The sequence below is a fragment of the Chelmon rostratus genome, chromosome 4 (assembly GCF_017976325.1).
Source record: "Chelmon rostratus isolate fCheRos1 chromosome 4, fCheRos1.pri, whole genome shotgun sequence".
Taxonomy (NCBI): Eukaryota; Metazoa; Chordata; class Actinopteri; order Chaetodontiformes; family Chaetodontidae; genus Chelmon; species Chelmon rostratus.
In genome coordinates, this window is record NC_055661.1 from 27603972 (window position 1) to 27626023 (window position 22052).

Below are 22052 nucleotides of genomic sequence, written 5' to 3' on the forward strand. Positions count from 1 at the left end.
AAGAAACAACAAATCAATTAATCTTTTCACATTTTCACATGAAATCTTATGTCAGACCTCCGAAGAAATGTCCAAAATATCCGTTTTTTTCTTTTTCCTAAACAGAAGTTCCGTATCACAATGACCTCAGCGACGACTGTCGCGGGATAAAGACATTTAATCGGTCGAGGCATCATCTCTCTCACCGCAAAAATAAACACACAAAAGGAATGAGAGTCGTCCTCTCTCCATTCACATAAATGTTTATTTCACCAGGGAATATTACAAACATGACATCTGGGCTCAGACCGCTTTTATGAGACGTTATTGAGAGAATGAGCATAAATACAAAAAGAATTAGAGAGTCAACACACACACACACACACGCAAACACACGCACACACACACACACTCTTCCCCTTTTACTGGTTTGACTCTTGAAAAGCATTCCTTGTTCCATTTTCCCCCGTTCTCCTCAAGAATGTAGTAACAATAATAATGCATTAAGTGGACTGAGTACTCTAAACACTCAGAGCTTCCTCTCACAGTAAGTGCAGAACCAGTTTGCCTGCTGTTGAAAGCATCTTACGCAGAGTCCTACAGAGAGTGAAGAGCTAGGCCCTGCACCCCCACCCTCTCTTTCTGTCTCACACACACACACACACACACAGACGCCTACACGCTGTCTGTGGCTCTGGATGATGAGCCCAGAACCCCGTCAGACTCGGGGGTCTGGCGCTGTCCGGTGAATCTGAGGACCTCAACGCCGTCGTTTTTGCACAGGCGTCCTGTGACGCCGGCGGAAAGAGTCCCATCTGAGTTCCAGTGCACATCATGCTCCTGTCTGCTGGAGCCACCAGCGTGGTGCAGCGCCGAGCAGGGGGTTAAATCCCCCATAAGAACACCAAAAGGTCACCAAATGCTCTTGTTTATCAGCCATCCTAAAATGAAGCGTTGAGCGGGGATCCTGTGGATTGATTTTAGTCCCTCTGTGCCTGCAGCATCGCAAACACACCAGATTGATGGTTCCACTGCTCCTTTTCATAGAAACACGCTGTAAAAAATAAGCACAGATGTAAACTTCAGGGAATCTCACGAGTTGATTACTGAGCTTGTTAATAATCAGCACTTGGTTAATTGATAGAGAATGACGTAAAGTACAACACAGCGTTTTTAACCACAAATGGCAACAAATAACATCATTTAAATAAAATAACACCTTCACTTGACGTTGTGGCGCTCTGACTCCCTTTTGTTGTTATTCCCTGAATCACCAGAGAAGCTTAAAGGTGCTGCTTCACATCTGCCTTCACCAGAGGACACGAATGAGATGAGGCCGAGGATGACGGGCAGATCCAGCACTTCATAAATTATCTGACCCCATTTTTCTCATATCAAGAAGGACTGAAGCTTTCCACAGTAACTTGCTGTTTCGCTTCCTAACACTGATCTCTCCACAGCTGGTTTTATTCCAGAGCTCTCCACAGATTTATCATTGCACTAAAGAGTAAAAACTAAAAATGAATGCAGCAGAACCAGAGAAATCGTCTGTTTTTATTCCTTTTATTCCTGCATTATTCGTCCTAACCTGGTGCCTACATTACCCATGAATCAGCGGGGCAGCTGACGGTTTGGGGTGTCTCGTGCTAGTCGCGGCTAACGTAGCCTGGAGCCCGAAGCAGAGACGAGGGAGAGCGTCTCGAGGTTCCCGATCAAATCTGACATGTTTCAAGAATTAAAAAAATAGTATTCCTAATATTTTTAATTGGAACAAAAGCTAAAACCAGAATTTGATTTAATCCTAAAAATGTGCCAAATACAGCCGGGGGGCTCTGGACCCTGGGAGCACGGGAATGACCCCAGATGAGGTCTACAGAGGTCTGACTCACCCCCAGATTTTTTTTAATTGTCAGTGTTCAGACTCCGGACAAGATGCACAAACACATGCACCTCTACCAGCACGGGGAATCTTTCTTTATTCCAGTTCCACCAGTAAACTGGATTTACCCCCGCAGACGAGGGGCCATCATGTTAGAGCATCGCTGGGAATCAATATAACAGCAGTGTTGCGCTCTGCAGCTGCAGCGACTGAGCTGCTGTTAGCTGAGATGGAAGTTTGGTGTTAGCGTAGCCTCTGGAGCGCTAGCTAAACTGGATAGCTGCCGTTGTGACTCCTGCAGCTTTTTGTTGCTAATAAATAAAAAAAAATGGGAAAATATTCCTGCATGCAAGTCTTTTCTACAAGAAAACATAAAACACGTCATCTTTCCGTTGTTTCGAGTCCAGATGAGCAGCCCAGCTGCAGGAGAAGACGCGAGGAATTTCCGAGTCTTTAAAGTTGGAGCCATTAAAGAGCACTAAATCAAGTCGCCAGTTGTCTCAGCAAAGGACTGTGTGATTTGGCATTATCCTTGCAATTATGAGGGAGGGAGCAGGATCTGCGTAAGATCTGTCTATGCCCTTTGCTGCACACACACGCACACACACACACACACACACACACACACACACACACACACACACACACACACACACAGTGTAAGCACTCCAGGCACAGAAAATATACCTGGAGGATGTCCTCTGTCTCTGATTTCATAGCTCTGCACTGCCTAAGTCCTAAATTAACTTAAATACCATAGCGATATAAAAAAGAGGGTGGGGGTGGAGGGATGTCTTCGAGGGTGGGGGCATGCTGTGTTCATCTAAGTTGAATTATGTCTGTTAATCGCTGCCACGTTCGCCCAAAGTGTCTTTACTTCTCGCTGCTGCTGTCGTGCTCTGTCGAGGCGAGCGAGTCCTGGACGTAAAGACTTCACAAATACCCCAAAACAAAAATGCAAAGCGCGAGACCTGAGAGTGAAATTCCCATTCCTCCCCCAGTCAGTGACCTATACGTGTAATTACGGGACCAGTTCAAGCAGCTTCAAATCTACCCTGAAGAATGTCCTGAACCGTCACTTCATCGCCTCAGAACTGATGTTTTTTTTTTTTTAAGGCATCACAGTTTGCTGTTTCTTCATATGTCACAAAGATTCAGAGTCTGTGACCTGAAACAGCCCGGGGGGAGCGACTTCACAGGCAGTTTCCTCGGGGACTAATGTGTTTTCAGAGCGGCGACCATCTTTTTCGCTGTTTAATGAGCTCAGTCATAAATAAATGCATGGCCTTAATTAGCCTGTGTGTGGCGGGGGTACTGGAATTAGCGTGGAGCTGTGGCGATGGAGGCTCCGCGCCCGCCCGAGTTCTTCTGGAGATGGTGATCCGGGCGTGGGGAGGTGGCCTTTGAGCAGATGCTCTCACTCTCTGCTGGTCGAGGCTTCCACGACTCCCCCCTTTCATCTAAATCTATTAAGCTGCTTCTCACCGAGCTCTCCTTGGCCGGTGGAGGGGCTTATATCAGACAGCGGGCCAAACCAGGGACGAGCACCAATCTGTTTTTAAGATGCTCAGATCAGAATGATGAAATTAAGCTAGAATTTAAAGGAATTTGCATTATTTTATACACATTTTTGTAAAATTATTATCTAATCCGTCTGTTAAATCCATTTATTGCACTTTTAAATAAATTTTTTTGATCCACCATATTGTGCAGAGAGCAGCTGCACAATTTGGATGATCCTAGTCGACATTTCAGGTGTATAAACTGCCAACATTGTGAAAAATCGCTCTCTCTGTGCGACCGAGTGCATCGTGCTGTAGAAATTGTCCTTTTAGCAACAATGCAAAGTGAACAATGTCTGTTTTTTGTATCTGGTTCCACTCGTTGACCAACAGCTATTAGCATAATAAAAAAGCTAATTTATTTGTTGTAGGTGAGGCATTATCTCATTGTGAATCTGTGTGCGACTCTTATCTCATTTTCATATCTTAATTATAAGCTGGTAAATAAAATATGACCACGACTCAAAAGTAAGAACCGCAAACTGTACAGACGTCGCTCCTTCAGCAACGCCTGAGGCGGATTCAAGCTAACAGCTAAAACGCTATCAGCTGTTTATTTTGGCTATAGTTTGGCTGAAGCTTTGTTTACGTACAAGTGAAGTTTTCGTGTGTGCTTTACAATAAAAGCAAGGCGAACTATGACATGTCGGCTCCTGAAGACAAACAAAAAGGTGCACTGCTATAGCATAAAGCTAACGTGTTAGCTTCCTGGCTGGCAGTGGTAAGGAATGCTAAGAATATGAAAATAGCATCTATGTTAGCCTCTAGGTTTAAACTTGTAGGTGCTCACATACTCGGCCAATAAATCTGATTCTGATTCTGATTTGGAAACACGACTAACGCTAACGTGCTAACTTAGCAGCCTTTTTCTTTTGAAAGAAACATCTGCTGCAGAGTACGTGACAGACGACACATTAGGACGCATTTACTCGGCTCTCGTTTGTCATTTAATGCGCGCAGATGCCTGCGAGTCAAAACGCTGGGAAACGATCACGCGTGTGAAACTCCAGAGCCAAACATGCTCTTTATATAAAGACCATGATCCAGGGGTGACTTATTGATCGTCTCCCACCAAGTGAGACGACCGGCAGACCAGGTGGGCAGCTGCGGCGTTTTCAGCTCGCAGGTGCTGACAGAAACATCACTGAAGTGGGCGAATGGCCGTCGGGGACGCAGTGACTAATTCTGCTCTCGTATTGCATTCTAAGTTACAGTGCAACTATGAGAAGGCTGGGGGCTCCTCTGCTCCGGCACGGTCTAAAACCTGAGCGCGCACACACACTGATGACTAACCGGCCTCGCTCTGATGAAAGCAGAGAGGGGCCTATCATCTCTCTTGACCGCTGCATCTGTTGTCCGCGACATCACCGCTCTTGACCATGTAAACAGCTCGGGCGCGGCGCACTTTGCCATCTCACCACACATCAACATTTGTCCAAAACAATTTGTGCAGAGTGGCCCCGGATCAGGATTGTAAAAACACATCAGGAGCAGACATTAGTAATATTGCCGGGCCATATGTGTGGCAGACCACTGAGGTCACCTGACACTGAAGGTCACCTTTTTCAGTTCAAATTATTAAGTGCTTCCCTTCTAATCAGATGAGACGTCGCACAGACTGCCCATGCACACAGCAACCAGTTTATTTATAGGCTCCAAACTGAAATGACCAGTTGGTTTAATTTAATAGTGAGCAATAGGATTATACATGGAAACAAATTACCTAAGTGGGGGTACACGCTACCAAAATCTTTTAACAATGATGGAAACCACGGACATGATGTCTCCCAGTATTATTTCATTATTGGGTTTAGCCCCTGCATCTGTCAGCTAGGCCTGGCTTCTGGATGGGCCCAGCTTGTGTCCAGACTGACGCACAGCTGCTAGCAGCTCACATAGACCCACACTCCAGGGTCATGGAGGGGAAGGGCAGCATCCTCTCCCACCAGCAACCGCAGACGCAGGCCTCTTTTACCCAATTACAATCCATTTCGTAGCTCGTTGCGGTCGAGAGGAACCGGGCGGACGTGACGGTTTCACGTGTTTTCCACCCCGTGTGTCAGGAGGCACGTCCGTCCGGCCAACGGCGGCTTTATCCGCGGATCCTGATGTTTGTCGCCGCGTCTCCCGCGAGCTTTCACTCTGACGTCGGACCCCTTTAATCGCGAGCGAGCGCAGGCGTCATTTAATCTGATGGAGTACAAGGGGGCCAACACGGGCGTGCGAGCACAAAGCTGAAAGACGTCGCAGTAAACCATTTCTCCACTAAAAGAGTCGCGCTGGTGACAAGAATTTTTTTTTTTTATTATCAAGGAATGCAATTAGACTTCAGCCTTAATATCTCAGAGGCTGTCTCATTCTCAAACTACTCTGCTATGCTTGCCAACTGCAATCAGAAATAACTCTGTCCCTTCAACTTAATGAAAAACAAGTACTTGGCTATAAACTTGTAGTCATCCTCTATCCAATCACATTGTCTTGAGTAATTAAAATGATTAGCTTAATTAGCTTAATTAACTAAATTTGACTACAGGACATGGCCATATGGTGAAGAAAAACAAAGATGGGAGCTAATTAAAGTTAAAATAATGCAGGTTTTAATTAACTCAACCCTTAGGCATCAACATTTTCAAATTTATCCAAGCTGATAATTAAAAAGTCCTCTTGCCCAAGCAACATTTCTTCTCTGAGCTAATTAAATCTGGAAATAAATTAGCAACATGACGCTCCAAATATTAATTCCTGCTAGAAGATGACTTCACTTTCTAATGAAATTAATTAGCTGCACTGGACCCTCAATCAGATGCCAGCCGCTGTCCGTGAGCATAGACCTCATGTAATCTAGCGCCGGGCTAAGGGCCCGAGGGCAGAAATTTACAATTGTAATGAACACTCTTTAACTGTGTGTCTCTCTTAATATACCAAATGAACATGTAGATCTATTTATGCCAAGGGCTTCCTCATTTATAAAGGAGCGGTAAGACCAGCTAGTTAAAACTTTCTCTTTTCAGAGAGAATGTGTAGCGCGCGAGAGCCCATAACCACATAGCTGCCAAAAGCAATGCCAAGACCAGCTTCAGCAGCCTGTAAGGTTCCACAGGCTGTGCCTGTGTGTGTGCCAGCCTATTACAGAAGACCCTCATGAATTCACCCCCCTACACTCACTTGGCAGCTTAAGGGGATGACACTGTGGATGGGGAAGATGCAGTAAAATGTATCCGTCTGCATTTTCTAGTCCTTACTGTCCCCCTTGCCTATGCATATAATTTACTGTACATACTGGGGCAGTGCTGTAAAACACACTTCGTTATGGACATTATGGCTCTGTTCAAACACGTCTGGTGTGTGTGAAGCACCTCATAAGGCACCATATTCTTATATATTTAAAGAGACGCTAAGACTTCGCATTGAGCCTGAAAGAGACGCAGCTCACTGCATCAGAGGAAAAGCAGGTTACAATATATTCAAACAGATTTTCAGATTATGATTACGAAGATAAGATCGAGATGAAATTTTAATGATCCCCAAAGGGAAAGTGCATAAAAATTAAATAATTGCAGCTAAATCCAAAAGTTCCAGTGCGCAGCAACGAGTCAGGTGTGGTACTGAAGCGAAGGAGATAAACACAAGTTCATGATGTATCACAGCCACTGCAGCATCAGTTTATGATGATAATGCAGGTGTGATTTAAATGAAACAATTCAAATATTTCTCATGACGCTCACAGACGACTCGGGTGGATGTCTGACGTTCATCACGCAGGCCAAACAATGTCATTCAATAGCCTCCTCAATGCATTCCTGCAAACAGGATAATAAGCAGCAGTGAAAAACTACCTGGAATGAACGTGCACAACAATCAGCAGTGCAGGACAAACTCCCCTGTTAGCACACTGCTTTATTTTCAATAATGAAGTCAGTCTCACGCTCAATGTCACTGATCAATACGATGCACTTTCTATTATTCAGGGCCCGCTAAGCACGTCGGCAGCCTGACGAGCAAACAAAGACGCCGGCTGTACAGTAGGTGGCTCTCCAGAAGCTGCACCACAGCCTCCCGCAGACGCTTGTTACAGCCCATCGGGGGAGTGCGGTGTGAAGGGCGAACCTTCATTTCGCCGCGGTGACAGAAGACGCCGCGGCCTTTGTGTCGAGCGCGTTCTCTCACAACAGCAGCGCGATGTCTTTAAAATTGAGATAATTGTGTTTACTGGGCGCGGAGTGGTTTTCAGTCTGTGCAGACAACAAACTATGAAGAGGAAAAAGCTGCTCTTTTGATTCTGTCAGTTTTTCAATAATTAATGCTCTCCTCTGGCAATTTTGATCCGATATGTAAATAGCATCTCATCCCATTATGCAGAGCATTGATGAATATGACAAAATTCCAAGAGATGACAGTCCAGCTCACGCAGTTGTGGGCAAACATTACAATACGCTAACGACCCGGGCCTTTAATGTCCTCCCATCTGAGACATTAGAGAATTTGAAATTAAAGGTACAGCTGGCTCACACGACAAAGTGGCCCTCATCTAAGCGGAATACGCACATCAGTCAGGATGCAGCCATGATGCACCCGAGCCGAGCTTAAAGCTAGTTATAGCTCACATCAAAGGAGCGTCATCATGCCCAACAGCTACCCTTGCCATTTGGATCCCACTGAATCCGATCCTTTAGTTACATTTTTCAAGCTATCTCTCCTCCAGCTTCCACGCTTAAACACCATTAAAATGGAAAATATAGTGTTTTCTGCATCAGCCCCGGCCTTCGTTATTTCACAGGCTTGTCCTTGTTATCTTGATCGCAGTAAACAAGCAGCATATACTCCTCTGAATTCTCCGCTCTAGTGTGGAGTTGTCTGACAAAGTGGTCAAGAATGTAGACACAATTAGTGCTTCAAAGAAAAGTCTAGATATCAACGAGGTGGCGCGATGACCTTTAAAACAAAGGATTATAAACAGCGGGATCATGGACGTGCAGCGGCCGCCGCCACGACGCACAAACTCATCTGTTTCAGGTGTTTTTCATATGTTCTGCTTTGAGGAATAATAAATCTCGGTGCTCTAATCATGCTGCTCGGGGCTGCGATTCTTCCCTTGGATATTAATAACACAGAAAAATATACAAGCGTTTGGGTCACACAGATACGCGGCTTTTAGCGAAGACGAAGCATCTGACGGTGATGGTTAATGGATGTTCAGAGAGCTTCTTTCCTAATTATCCTGCTGTGGATATACTATGACAGAGATTCTCGCTTTTTTCCCCCCTTTCTGACGCAGATTCTCTTTAAACTCGTCGAACGGAGCGCGACTGTGATTAACTTTAAAAGGTCGTCTAGGATAGCTTTCAGGAACCATGTGATGAAACCTGGTTGAACGCTTCCAAATGATGTACTCGGAGATGAAGACACTACACCGGTCTTGCCCAGCGACCCCAAAAATACACTTTATGCTTTAATAACCCCTGACAGCGTACAGAAGTCGTCTCCAGACCTCCTGGCACATGTACCTGCAGAAAAAACATGCCGTCCTCCAACAAAAATACATCAAGATTCCCTTAAATGAGTCTTAACATGTCTCCAGCTGCACCTTTCGTGACCTACCTCAGACATGAGAGGTTAATCCGTGACAGGGTTAAAAACTTATCTGGCCTCTCCGGTCACATAACATCCCAATTACTTTAACAGTCTCACAGTGAACGCAGGGAAGAGGGAACGAAGGAGGTGGGAGAGAAGAAAAATACAACAGATAAAAGTCTGTCTCAGGGTAAAAGATAAGTTCTTATCTTAATCTAATGACTCTGCAGCCTTAATTTGTCAGACCTGGCTTGCCTGGGAGGAGAAAAAAAGAGAGTTTCTTGTACACACTGTTAATAAGGGACATCTCTCAAGTCTCGCCGTCTCGAGCTGAGGAGGAAGGATCATCGGCAGAACATTCGGCGGCGACAGCGAGACGTGCTTCATTCTGTGGATGCAGTTTTTTTTTTTATTTCTGCTAACAGTTGCTAATTAGCACCTTATCACCCTCCAAGTAGCTCTATACTGCGGAGATGCCAAGCACGGAGTATTTATAACCCAGCTCCAGTGACTGAGGAGATAAACAGCTCGGTGTGGGCCAATGGCCAGATCAAACACTTCGCTGGTGTTATGAAACTACTTCGCCGCATTATCCGACTCAAAATGTGGGATAATGAAGAAAACAATGCCTCTTTGATCAATTCCACATGCACTCGTGTGAACTGTGGGATGCATGAACACGCACGCCGCAACACCTGCGATTATATCCGAGTACTCACACCTTCGTAATATCTAAAGATGTTTTGGCCAAACCACTCCTGCGTTAGCGCCGTGCTAATGCTACGAGCGTGCTCATCCAGTGCATGGATGGATCCCTCTGGAGGCGGGCCGCTAACCTGGCGGTGTCGGTGACATGCTTTGCTAACGGAGCTACACGGGACCAGACTGACGGAAATGACACACACACCCACACACACACACACAAAAAAGCCTCTCGAGCCGCAATTTCTTTGATGAGACAAAGAAACTAGAATGCGAGCGCTGTGTGAGAGCAACTCTCAATAGATTAATTTGAAGTGTTCACTGAATTGTGATTCCTTTTAATTAATGATAGAATTAACTGCTTTGTTAATGCATTCCTGGAGGAAATGAGCTGCTGGCAAATTCTGCAGCGAACAAAAGGAGGACACATCTCTCCTGACATTTATGCAAGTCTAACTTCGCCAGTGTCAGGGCGCAACAGCTCATGTTGGCTGGAATTTATCTTGAAGGAATATTTTTCTGCACTGTTTGGAGACGACGATTCAAAACCAAGACTGTGTGTGAAATCAATAAAGGCGGCGCTGCTGCAGCTAAATGAAAGGTGGTGTTTATATGGTGGCTGAAGGTGAGACATGTTATGGGCTGTTGATATCATTTTAAAACTTGTGCATGTCGCAGTTAGCAGCTTTTCCTGTTGGTAATAACAACACTGTGCTCAAGAAAGGCTTAAAATACAAAAAAACCCAATAAAAAGTCAACATAATCACCCAAATGTTTCCTGGTTCAACTTTGACCTCATGTATAGTAAGTATGGAAGGCGTATGAACAGTTTTCCTGTGCAGGCAACATGCAGAGACTAATAATCTGGTTTACGGCGTCACGTTTTATCCAAGAACTCTGATTAAATGTGGGAAAAAATAATGACTCAAAATGTTAATGATTAATTGTAAAAAAAGGGGCGCTGTCAGTCTGAATTAGACTTAAAGCGCCAGTGTGTAGGATTTAGCAGCATCTAGTGGTGAGGTTGCAGATTGCGTCAAACTGAATACACCTCAACTGAAGCATGTAGGAGGAGCTACGGTGGCTGTTAAAAAAAAAAACGCATAAGGAGCTGTCCAGAGCCAGCGCTTGGTTTGTCCTTTCCGGGCTGCTGTAGAAACATGGCCGACTCTGACGAGAGCTCATTCTGATCTAACAAAAAACACGACGATGCTTATTTTCAAGCAATTATACACCGATGGAAACATGCTTATGAACGTTTGCTCACACTTGATTTTTAAACCGACGGCGCGTTAACAATTCGTCTTCTTGCGCCGTCGCTGGTTTAGCAAAACCGGTGAGCGCAACATTACCAAAACCAACAGGGAGGAAAGCCAGAAGCGAGACCTCCTCCCCATTGACTTCCGATTTTAAAGGACAACATCACGATTACAAGGAAACTCTTAATACTGCACAGACCTTAAAGCAGCACGAGCGTCTCCACTCCTATAGATAAGACTTATAAAGGCCTGTTTCCAAGCACCAACGGCACCGCCAGGTACTGGCACCTAACTAGCAAACGATCACAGCATTGTGTCAGTAAATGTAAAGGACTGCAGCAACAGCAGGAAGTGAGTATTACAGGCTACATCCGTGCACAACCAAATTACTCTGCGTCCACACCCAAACTCCATATAAATCCATCAAAAAAAAAAAAAAAACCTGCGAGGAGTGAACGCGGTGCTGCATCTTTTCATCCTGTCATTCCAAGCATTTAATGAACTCTCAGGAATGAGAGCAGGTTTCACAGGGGCGTTTATTCCGTAACAACAGCATGTTCCTCGATCCTGTACCGCCGGGTATGGTGTGATAATACACGTCCAAATTAAAAAGACTTAAAACTCATATGAGCTTCTGCTTTGGGACTTTAATGAAGGGAAAGCATCCCCGGCTCCTCCGGGGACGCGCTTTCAAGATGGTTCACCTATCAGGCTAAGAGGAGCACATGTTCACGCAAATGTCACCTTGTGTTGAGTCGCGCTACCCCCACCGACCCTCCCAAAAACAAACAACAGCTGCATATTCTATTCAAGAGCAGGGCAGCGGGGCATCCGCACGAGCACGCTATCAGCGGGCGGACGTTCCCTGCGCGGGCCTGTCGAGCATGATGTACGTAGCGGACCGGTATCTTCCCCACCAGAGCTCAGATTGTTTTGATATTTTTATTAACATGTCCTCAATCATAAATCACCCCGGGGAAGTGAGGCCGATCCCTCCTCTCCGCGCAGCATCAGATTACAGGCGGAAGACGAAGTTATCGGACACCTTGCCACGTGTCTCGCGTTTAAGCTACAACACTTCTTCCCGTGTTCGCGCGTGAAGCCTTAAAGTCAGTTCACATTCAAACATTAAGAGTGGACTGGAATACAATATACATAATATTATGCAAATGGTGTTTGCCTCGTGGTGGCTGGGATTCAAAAGCAGCCTTCTATCCTTCATCGGTTTTTATCAAAGCTGGAGACACAACCAGTCGGACAGGCAGTAAGCACTTCTTGCGATGTCAGGATTTGATGTCATATCGCTTTAAATAACCTCGGAGGACATCATTTTGGTTATTGTGCATCTTGTGATGTTATCTGCTCCAAAGGGGACGTATTAATGCATTGTTTAAGCACAATACTGTGTCCATTTGCATCACAATAAGACTCCACGCTCTTTTTTTTTTTTTTTACTTCTCAGCGAGCTGACCGCTCCGCAGCCCCCCCCCCCCGACTCGACTCGGGCCGAGCGGCGGCCGAGTCGTTCTGCAGCCACACACATTTCCATGTCATCCTAACTTGCCAGTGTGCGCAAAACTGTCAGACTCCCTCAAAGGCTCCGGATGCTATGTGTAATTCCTTTAACACAAGGCCACGCAGATATCCTTATCATTGCTGTAATGGTCGCTCATGCCACCCTGCATCCCGCCAACTCGCGCCAGGCAGCTGGTAATTCATTTAATTTATTCAGCTCGACCCGCAGCGGATCAGGCCGGACACTCGGCGGCCTTCGTCCTTCAGAGGTGATCTCAGGGTCGTGATTCTATCGCAGGCCAGAAAAACCTGAGAGAAAAGTCTCCTAAACTGGTTTCTGAGCAGGTTTCGAGCTGACGGACGGCAGATCGTCTGTTCTCCTCTTCTGACGGCGGCCCGCCTCGACGAAAGCGTCTCCCGCCATCGTCAGAACAGAGATTGCCTTTGTTTGTTTAATATGTAAACACCATCTGTATTTTGTTTAATCCTCCTCAACAGGTAGCCGACTCTAAAGCGGATCCCCTGTCACTCGCAGCCCGGGACGTTTGGCTCTCTGACACGCTGATTCAAATCTGTGTGTTGGTGCTTCAAAGCAAATGTCCTGTTCACATGTGGTCTGAGGCGCCGCGGGTGCGTTCAACTGGATCTCAGTCAGCGCGGAGCTGGAGATTTATCTCTCCTGATGGATCCGGCCACTCATTATGAGGTGGACTCGTCTAATGAGCTGTGATTTCACAAAGGCCTTGGCTTGAGTTCAATCTGACGCTGTTAGTAAGTCGAGCTGTGAGAGCGAGCTCAAGGCAAAACTCAGCTTCAAACTGGAATTCGGGTTCGACTGTAACACGCTGTACCATGATGTAGCTTTAATGCTGATCTGCTCATTAATGATGTGATTTCAGCTCCATGCGAACGTAACCAACAGCTGTTTGATTCTGATTGAAAGCTCATCTCATTGTTTGTTTCAGACCTTCTGCGTTCTGCACCGACAGGAAACGTGCGGCTGATAATTGCATGAAGTTCTAGCAGCTCGACAGAATCAAACGTTAGTATCGTACCTTTCTGCAAACCACGGATACATTAAATCTGTTTCATATCAGTGTTTCTATAACAGGCGTCAAAGTGGCGTAGTTCAGATTGTTGTTGTAGGAGGATGAGGAGGAGGAGGAGAAGGGTGTGATGATGGCGTGATGGCTCAGTGAGACGACTGAAAGCAGCAGACCGCCGTTTAAGCCATGTTTGTGGCGACTAAACAGAGTATTTTAAGCCAAAACGTGACCTTTTCTAATCCTAACAAAGTGGTTTTTGTCCCTAAACCAGACCAATCCAGACCTTCACCATAGCAGCACCACAACGTCAAGCTGAAAACTGAAACGTGGAGAAAAGGTTCAACGTGTCAAACGTCCGATGCCAACATTTATTCTGGTGGTTGGTTTGATTCTAGTCATTTTTTAAAAGCTGTATGAAGTTACAGCGAGTTCACATCAACATGGGGCAGAAACATACGGCGCCGTTTATCGCAGGCAGACACAGAAAATGCATTTTACTGGTTTCAAATCACAACATGTGACGTGAGAATCAACCTCCGACTCTGCACTTCCTCTCAGCTCTGCGGAGCGCTTTAGCATTTTTTAGCTCATTGTTTTGGTTTAACGGCTCAGTTCTGACGCTCTCATCAACCTCGTTTCCAACGACGACACCTAAAGAGACAGTTTTTCTCAGGAGCTGAGAGAAGAGCTGAAAGGACAGAGAGTCCAGATTAATGCTGATGTTGCTCTGTGTGCAGGATGAGTGAACACATTCCCCATATCAACCACATAAGGTGATAATGTGTTATCGCCACTTGTGTTTAAAAATCGATACTTTACATGATTAATCAGTTATTAAGTTGCTGTGGATTAATTTTCTGTTCAATGACTAATTGTTTCTTCATGCTGCAGCTATTTCTACTCCGTGGTGACACTGAACCAGCGCAGGCTGCGATAACGTGTTGTTGGTGGTGGCATGTTCGTATTATGGGCAGCTGTAGCTCAAGTGGTAGGCCATTAATCACAGGAGTGGAGGCTCAATCCCCGGCTCCTCCGTGTCCTTGAGCGAGGCGCTGCACCCCAAATTAGTGTGTTTACGGGGAAAAAACGTAAAGAACAATGCAGTCACATCTGGCACCTGGAAACAGTCAGCTGTTGCCGTCAGGCGGGAAGTTAAAGACAGAAGAGGACGCGATGTTTGCCGGCATTCAGAGGAGCATTTGTCTTGCAGCGTCGTCTGGTAACCTTTAGGTCTGCCATTTGTGGCGCTGGCCTGTCGGTGGGTGTAGATGTAAGAGAGCCCACTGGAGGGGTGCCCTCCCCGTGTGCCCACCTGCCTCTCTTACCGCAGTCTGCCGTACCATGTGGAGCCCCAGATGTAGCCGGCAGAATAATCCACACTCATACACTCATGAAAGTGTCCATCTGGCCCCACACGCACACATTAAGCCCCCGGAACCACACAGGCATGGGGACACTGGGAAGCCTCTGCAGTCCTGTTGTTGTGGCATTTAGCAGATACGGCAGCGCGAGATACTGCCGCACTTCTTCCATTCTGTCCACAGAAAAGGCAGAGCCGAGGCGGCGCGCAGCTGAGAGTCACTTGGCTGTGACCGAGAGGTGAAACGGAGACGGACGGAGCGGGATAAGCCCGCAGAACTCGCTGTTAGCAGAGCAGAGCAGAGTGAGGAGGATCTTTTTACATTAGCTGTGCCTCGGGCACATGCAGATAACAGCAAAGCTCCCGCCTGGCAGGGAGGCACCAACATTACAGCCCTGCATCGCAGCTGGCAATGTTTATCCAATCAAAATAAAAGACTTCTTTCTTATTTCAAGGTTTTCTTTACAAATCTGAAAAATATCTTATGCATTTTCCTTTGACTAAATGCAGACAGTCCTGAAAATGAGTCTCAGTAAACAGCCGATAGAGGCCTGCCTCACTTTTATTTGTTTCCATATTTAACAGTTTTTGAACAGTGTACTAATTCAACAGATGTTTACAGCAACACAACAATCAGCTCATATTCACGACAGTCTTCTATAGATTACACTCAGAGGAGCATTTATTTACAGTATTTATAGCAGACATTATGCATTAAAGGGGACTTCCTGTAAACAGCTGTTTTCTGTCTTCAGTGGCTCTGGAGGAGCGACGTCGAGGTTGATGTAATCAGGGCTGTTCAGGTGACGTCACCTGCGCTAGCTTTGGTTTCTACACTACAGATTAATAACAGCAACCCTGCGGCACAAACTCTGCGCTAACACGAGCATTTACCAAGCCAAGGTCGAACAGAAAGATGCAGCTCCTGACTGCATGATGGGAAACGTAGTCTGGACTCACATTACAAACCAAACATGGTGTTTGTTGGTCATGCATGCTCGCACATACAAGGAACTTTAATAACATACAATTAAACCGGATTAAGTTAAGAGCTCTCAGACATTAATGTCATGATGAACGTGTTATCATGACTTCCCCGAGCGAGAGCCAAAACTATGAAATCATTTCTTTTAATCACAGTTAAAGGGCAAGGCTGGTGATGTTCTCTAATTTTATTATTGTCAACAAATTACATGAAAAGCACAAAGTCACCAGTGATGAAGTGATGCTGATGAAATGTGTGAATCATCCTCTTCCTCTGTACCGTTGAGCTCCATTATTGTCCAAAAACGATTAAAACACATGAATGAGCGACACTGTTGCACACGTTCCTTCACTGAAAACACACACTGTAGTTTATTTAGAGTCAGCCTGACATAAACCACGCTGCTGCTTTAAATACTCACTAGAGCTGCAAACGCGTATGACTCCGCGACTGAAAATAGTCCCGAAGAAAAAAAAAGATTTGAACACATTTGTGTAAAATTACTGAACCTTTTAAAATAAATCAAACTGTATATTCGTGGCCTGTTTTTAAAGATTTACGTCCTGGGTAACAGTCGGCTTACAGACAGCGTGGAGGAGTCTCAGACAGGACAGAGCAGAGTGGTTTTTAATTTTCTTTGACTCACTAAAATATAAAAGCAGCGTGAGAACAGATCATATATTAAACATGTAAAAACAAACAAGTAAAAAATACAGATCGAATACTGAAGCATAAAACATTACAAGAAACACTGTGGAGCAACATGTGTGCTTCAGTTTAAAATGCTGTCTGCACTTGGAATAAACTCTTAAAAGTATTTTTGGTTGCCAAAGGCAACGCCTCGATAGCGCCTCCCAGAGTCTCTCAAACTAAGAGAATGCAGGATGAGACGCTCTGTCAGGAAGCTTCAGGCTTCATCTCTGCTCCTGACCGTCGGCGGCTCAATTATTTTTCTACTAGCCAACTAACTGCTACACCTGCAGTTCAGGTGACCAAACCAGGAAACACAGCGGCACTTAAAGACACTCTCAATCAGGGTTTTGTAAACGATATCAAAGACTGACTGACTCAACACCTGTCAGGAGGGATGAAGCTGCGTTTCTTTAAAACGTAGGTGGTGTTTTGTAGCTCAGCTGGTCGTCCGGGGCTGTACCGCCATATCTGAAGCTTTCAACACTCTCGACAACTTCACTGTCAAGTGCACCCGGCTCTGTCGTGAAATCCTGTTTGGCACAAGCCATCCTTTCTTTAGTCTCAGCAACACTGATCTCCAAGCTGCTGCTTTTACGCCGAGCCTGAGGAGAGTGTGTTTGGGCCAAATGTGCGGTGGCTAAACCAGAGGCCTTCGTTGGCTTCAGTTTGGAAAGACCAGCAGCAAATCCCTTCACCTCTGTAAGTGAGTTTAAGGTGCAAGTTTAGTCTGTCGGGGTCGAGGCTGTCATCCACACCGTTCAGTCTACTGTGATTAATATTATGCTCCCTAGCAAAGCACCGACTGTCGCTGACACAGCATCCTTCCTTCATTCTGGCTCTCCCCATTAGTGTTTCTTTCATGTTACCTTGAACAGTGGCGTGCACAGACTTTTTGAAGGGCAGGGGCGGAATGGAAAAAAGGGCACATATAGCGTGTCCTCGCCACTGAAGAGGGCACTTTAGCACGCGTTTTGGCATCCAAGAGGGCACTTTAGCACGCGTTTTGGCGTCCAAGAGGGCACTTTAACACGCGATTTGGCTCCCAGGGGACACTTTAGAGCGCGTTTTGGCGTCCAAGAGGGCACTTTAGAGCGCGTTTTGGCATCCAAGAGGGCACTTTAGCACGTGATTTGGCTCCCAGGGGGCACTTTAGAGTGCGTTTTGGCTCCCAGGGGGCACTTTAGAGCGCATTTTGGCTCCCAGGGGGCACTTTAGCACGCGTTTTGGCTCCCAAGAGGACACTTTAGCACGTGTTTTGGAGTCCAAGAGGGCACTTTAGAGCGTGTTTTGGCTCCCAGGGGGCACTTTAGCACGCGTTTTGGCTCCCAAGAGGGCACTTTAGCACGCGTTTTGGAGTCCAAGAGGGCACTTTAGAGTGTGTTTTGGCTCCCAGGGGGCACCTTAGCGCGTGTTTTGGCTCCCAAGAGGACACTTTAGCACGCGTTTTGGAGTCCAAGAGGGCACTTTAGCGCGTGTTTTGGCTCCCAAGAGGACACTTTAGCGCCCGTTTTTCAAAAACTGGGCCACGAGGGGGGGCGGTCGCCCCCCCTGCCCCCCCTCTGTGCACGCCACTGACCTTGAACTACGTTGGTGACGGGCTGCAGTTTGCACGGTTTGCAGCTTTATAGGCATCTGTGATGCTCCCAAAGCAAAGATCAAGACTGGCTGAAGCGAGTGGGACACTCCATATATTGCTGCAGGGTTTGTAAATACTCACTAAATCACGTGTATTAAAGCTGGTTGATCTGCAGAGTGAGACTCTCTCTGCTGCAGCGTTAGTATTTGGACCACGCAAGTGAGAATAAGAGCGATATGTCCAAACACAGAAATGTTTAAAAGAGAGAAAAGAGTTGAACTTTAGACCCGGGGGGGTGCCCACTGGCTTGCATAGCTTGGAGTCGTGTGATCTTTGAGCCACATCTCTGCAAGACAGGTAAGGCTGCACTCCCTGAATTCCCCTTACCATGACCTCACCCTGTTTGCTGCAAACGCTGCGAACGCAGGATAGCGTGATGGCAGGTGAAGGGAATCAGCAGCCGTGTGTCTCGCACCTCCTCTGGAGCACCGTTTCTTTCCTCTCTTTGACTTGTCTTACGGATCTTAATTCACCACGGTCCCTCCGGTAAACTCAGGAAACATCGCCGGCGTAGGAGCGAACAGAAAACAGGTGTTCCCGTGTGTAGACCAGGAAGTCGTGCTAACTGGTCCAAGAAGAGTTTCCAGGCAGCAGGAACGCCATAAGGCACAGACTAATTCACTGCCGCGCTGAGTTCATTGTGATTCTGTGTCGGGTCGCTCCCGTTAATCCACACAAAACAACGACCGCAAACTCAAACAAACGGCAGGTGAGCACAGGGTCAACAGCAGAGCCGTGCCCTCAAAACAGCAGCTTCTCATGGGATTAGCTGGGAGGAGGAAGAATAATAATCAGCCAACTCGCAAATGGTGAAATTCTGCTTTAACCACGCCGTCATGTGCAGCTCTGTAGGACTGTCCACCTGAAAACCTTCAGTGAATGTCTTCTGGGTCCAGTGTGGACGCTGGTCGACTACACTGAAGAAATCACCCCCTTTAAAACACACGGCAGACATGATTCATGTAAGAACATAATCCGCAGACGACATGATGGCGATGTAACACGAGGGCTACTTGTTAGCCCCTCTTCTATCTGTACGATAACGGTTCGTGTTTTAAGAGCAACAGCGGCGTCTCGCCGGGAAGCTTTACTCTCGTTGCTGAAGCAGCAACGGGACGGACGTCGCTCTCGCCCCCGTCATCGTCACCACTTCACAGGCTATTCAATTAGCAGAAGAAGCATGGGAGACGGAGCCATAATGGAGCTGATGAGATGCACAAGGACAGGTGACACTAATCAGAGCGGCGCCCCATTGTCTCTGTGTGGACATCATTATGGAAAGAGAGTGATTTCAGGCTCTTTTTTCTCTCTGAGCCTGAACACGCTCATGCGAGCTCCGTGCATTATCTCCCTTAGGATCAATTTGCAATATGTGAGAATATATCCAGTGGATACAGCGAGAGCGTTTGGGTTTGACACAGAGGAGGACAGGAATATTTGACACCTTGAAAATAGGTTTTAAAGTGCAAGATCTCACAAATGCCACCCTGATAAACTGATGTGATATCTCGAATGGCTGCGAGAAACATCTAATGCCCAAAGGATTCACTCTCACCCCGAATTCTGTAAACTCCTTTCTGTTAGTGGTTCAGAAAAGGCAGAGACATCCACTCTTCAACGCATCTGCTTTCCTTTGGTCCACTCGACCGGGCGAGGCTGCTGACGGAGCGCAACCTGCCGCTGCTGAAGCGGCCTCGGAGTGATCCCGGCGGCTCGCGCTCCTTCCGTCCTCTTCGGAGCCTCTGGGCCGGACCGTGAAGGCGCTCTGCTCGGCCTGCCGGTAGCGACTGCTGAGGTAGCTGGACAGACACCTGAGACGACAGCACACAGGACGAACATTAGAGGAGGTTCAGGGACTCTGACCGCTTCATCCCACAGATTCCTGTCAAGAAAGTCCAATTAGGTACATTCACACTTTGACTAATCCCAAATAACTTTGTTAGTATAATAACATAATCCTGATCTCATTATTAAATCCCTCTCCTCTCATTAACCGAGTCTTTACGGTGTGTGGAAACTGCTGCTGGATCCAGAGTGCTGCATCAGACCTCCACTTATGTAGGAGGTGGACAGTGAAATGTTAAAGAACTGACGTCTCACTCAGCCTCACCTTGACTTTAACACATTTTACATGTTTACATATATCTGTATGTATAAAAACCTACAACAATGCAGTAAAATTACACATTTTATCTCACCCAGTCTCTTACAAAAAAATTTCTACTACACTAATTTCTTTTCCCCGAGTTCGTTTTGGAGGAAAGATCAATATGGGTGGTTTGGTTTAACTTGTTATTTTAACTCAAACCATGACCTTTTTCTAAAACTAACTCGATTTGGTGCTTAAACTGAACCAAACTGCAACCATCATCTGAATTATAAAGCTTTATTTTGAAAGTCTAACCGGACGTTACATGTTTATGACCAGCAGGTCTATTACACACCTCAGTGTGAGACCGGGTTCAGTAGCTACACCTGTACACAGAACCATGTGCACATCTGCTGTCTGCATCCATGTCAGTTTTACAGAATATCAGGCCCTTTGGGGCTTCTAGCACTTTGATTTAATCTATATTTTACATTACCAATGAATGAAATGATTAAGAGAAATATAAAGGTGTTGCTCGCAGTGATGAACCCACAGGTAACCATCACCAGATCCTGCAGGTCCCTCAGCTCAGTCACACATCTGCTGATGTGAATTGGTTGTACAGGAACGTATTGTTAGGTCAGGGGTGTTACGGTGTATCACTGAATGGTGATTGGCTACAGGCACCTCCACCTGGTCAGACTGTAGGTCATGTTTTAGAAGCAAAGAGCACATGTGAACACATTTTGTTCAGAAACATCCAAACATATAAACACTTTGACCACAAACAAACAAACAGGAAGCAGGAGATAAAACTGATCAGGACACGACGACAGGGACGGTGTTGCACTTTGTTCTCTGGGCTGCTATCAAACGGGAAAATGTGCATGTTTTAGCCTTGTGGAGGGGCCGAGTGCAATCACATGATTCTCCATGTTGGCGCGCACTAACTAGCAGCAATGAATTAGATATCATGAGGTGACTCATGTAGGAGCTAATCAAGGTGGCTTGACTCCGAGGTGGCTGGACGGCCTCATACCGTATCATTTTCCACAATCAGCAGCCACTTAATATCAACACATACACCTTCCAGCACTGCCTGGCAACCTGATGGAGGACCTGACCAATCAGGACTGATGCTCATTACTTCCTCCTGTACTTTACTATAACAGCTAATAATACATTTTAATTCAAAACTTAACTTTATTAGAAACGGTTGGGCACACTGGACAGCAAACAAAAAAAATCGCCCTCCCTGCAGACTGACTGAGCGCGTAACCTCAGTCCACATCGTAATTGGCTGCTGAGGCGAATCGATGCCTCAGATCAGAATTGAAGCATTCTGCTTGTTTACAACATCTATCATTTGTTCTTATCAAGTGTGGTCAGAGCAATTTTCCCTCCCTTAATATAGGTTTGATGGGACAAAGAAAAGCTCAATTCTCAGAGAATTGGAAAACACATTTCTTGTGCTTTGTGGTAACTAAACTGTCAACAGATAAGAGAGTCCATAGTATCAACTCCTGGGTAATTCATCTCACAATTGTGCTGTTGTGTTTTCCTTTGGAACAGCTTGGAAATATGGTTTGAGGCCTTTGCTCAAATGTCACAGCAAATGCTTCGTCCAAATGCTCACAAAGGAAAATGTAAAGCAGAATGCAAATACTTTAAGCGCCGCGTTCTCTCCGGGCCGGATCTCTCTTAGCTTGTGTGTGGTTGCTACTTCAAAAAAAAAAAGCGCATTTGTACCCTTGTGTACACTTATATCTGCAAAAG

At 46.0% G+C, this 22052-nt stretch overlaps 1 protein-coding gene across 2 annotated transcripts in view; it reads right to left on the reverse strand.

Moving 5' to 3' along the window:
• Positions 1-267: 267 nt before the first annotated feature.
• Positions 268-22052, reverse strand: part of LOC121605479 — an 83106-nt gene continuing 61321 nt past the window's right edge. Inside the window, exons 5-6 of one of the 2 annotated variants that reach the window (XM_041935394.1) lie at positions 19743-19998; positions 268-1033 (exon numbers count right to left, since the gene is read on the reverse strand). In XM_041935394.1, coding sequence (XP_041791328.1) covers positions 19776-19998 — 223 coding nt within the window. In that variant the 3' untranslated portion in view covers positions 268-1033; positions 19743-19775. Of the gene's footprint in view, positions 1034-18022; positions 19999-22052 lie in introns of those variants that run through there. The other variant, XM_041935393.1, reaches the window with a different exon arrangement.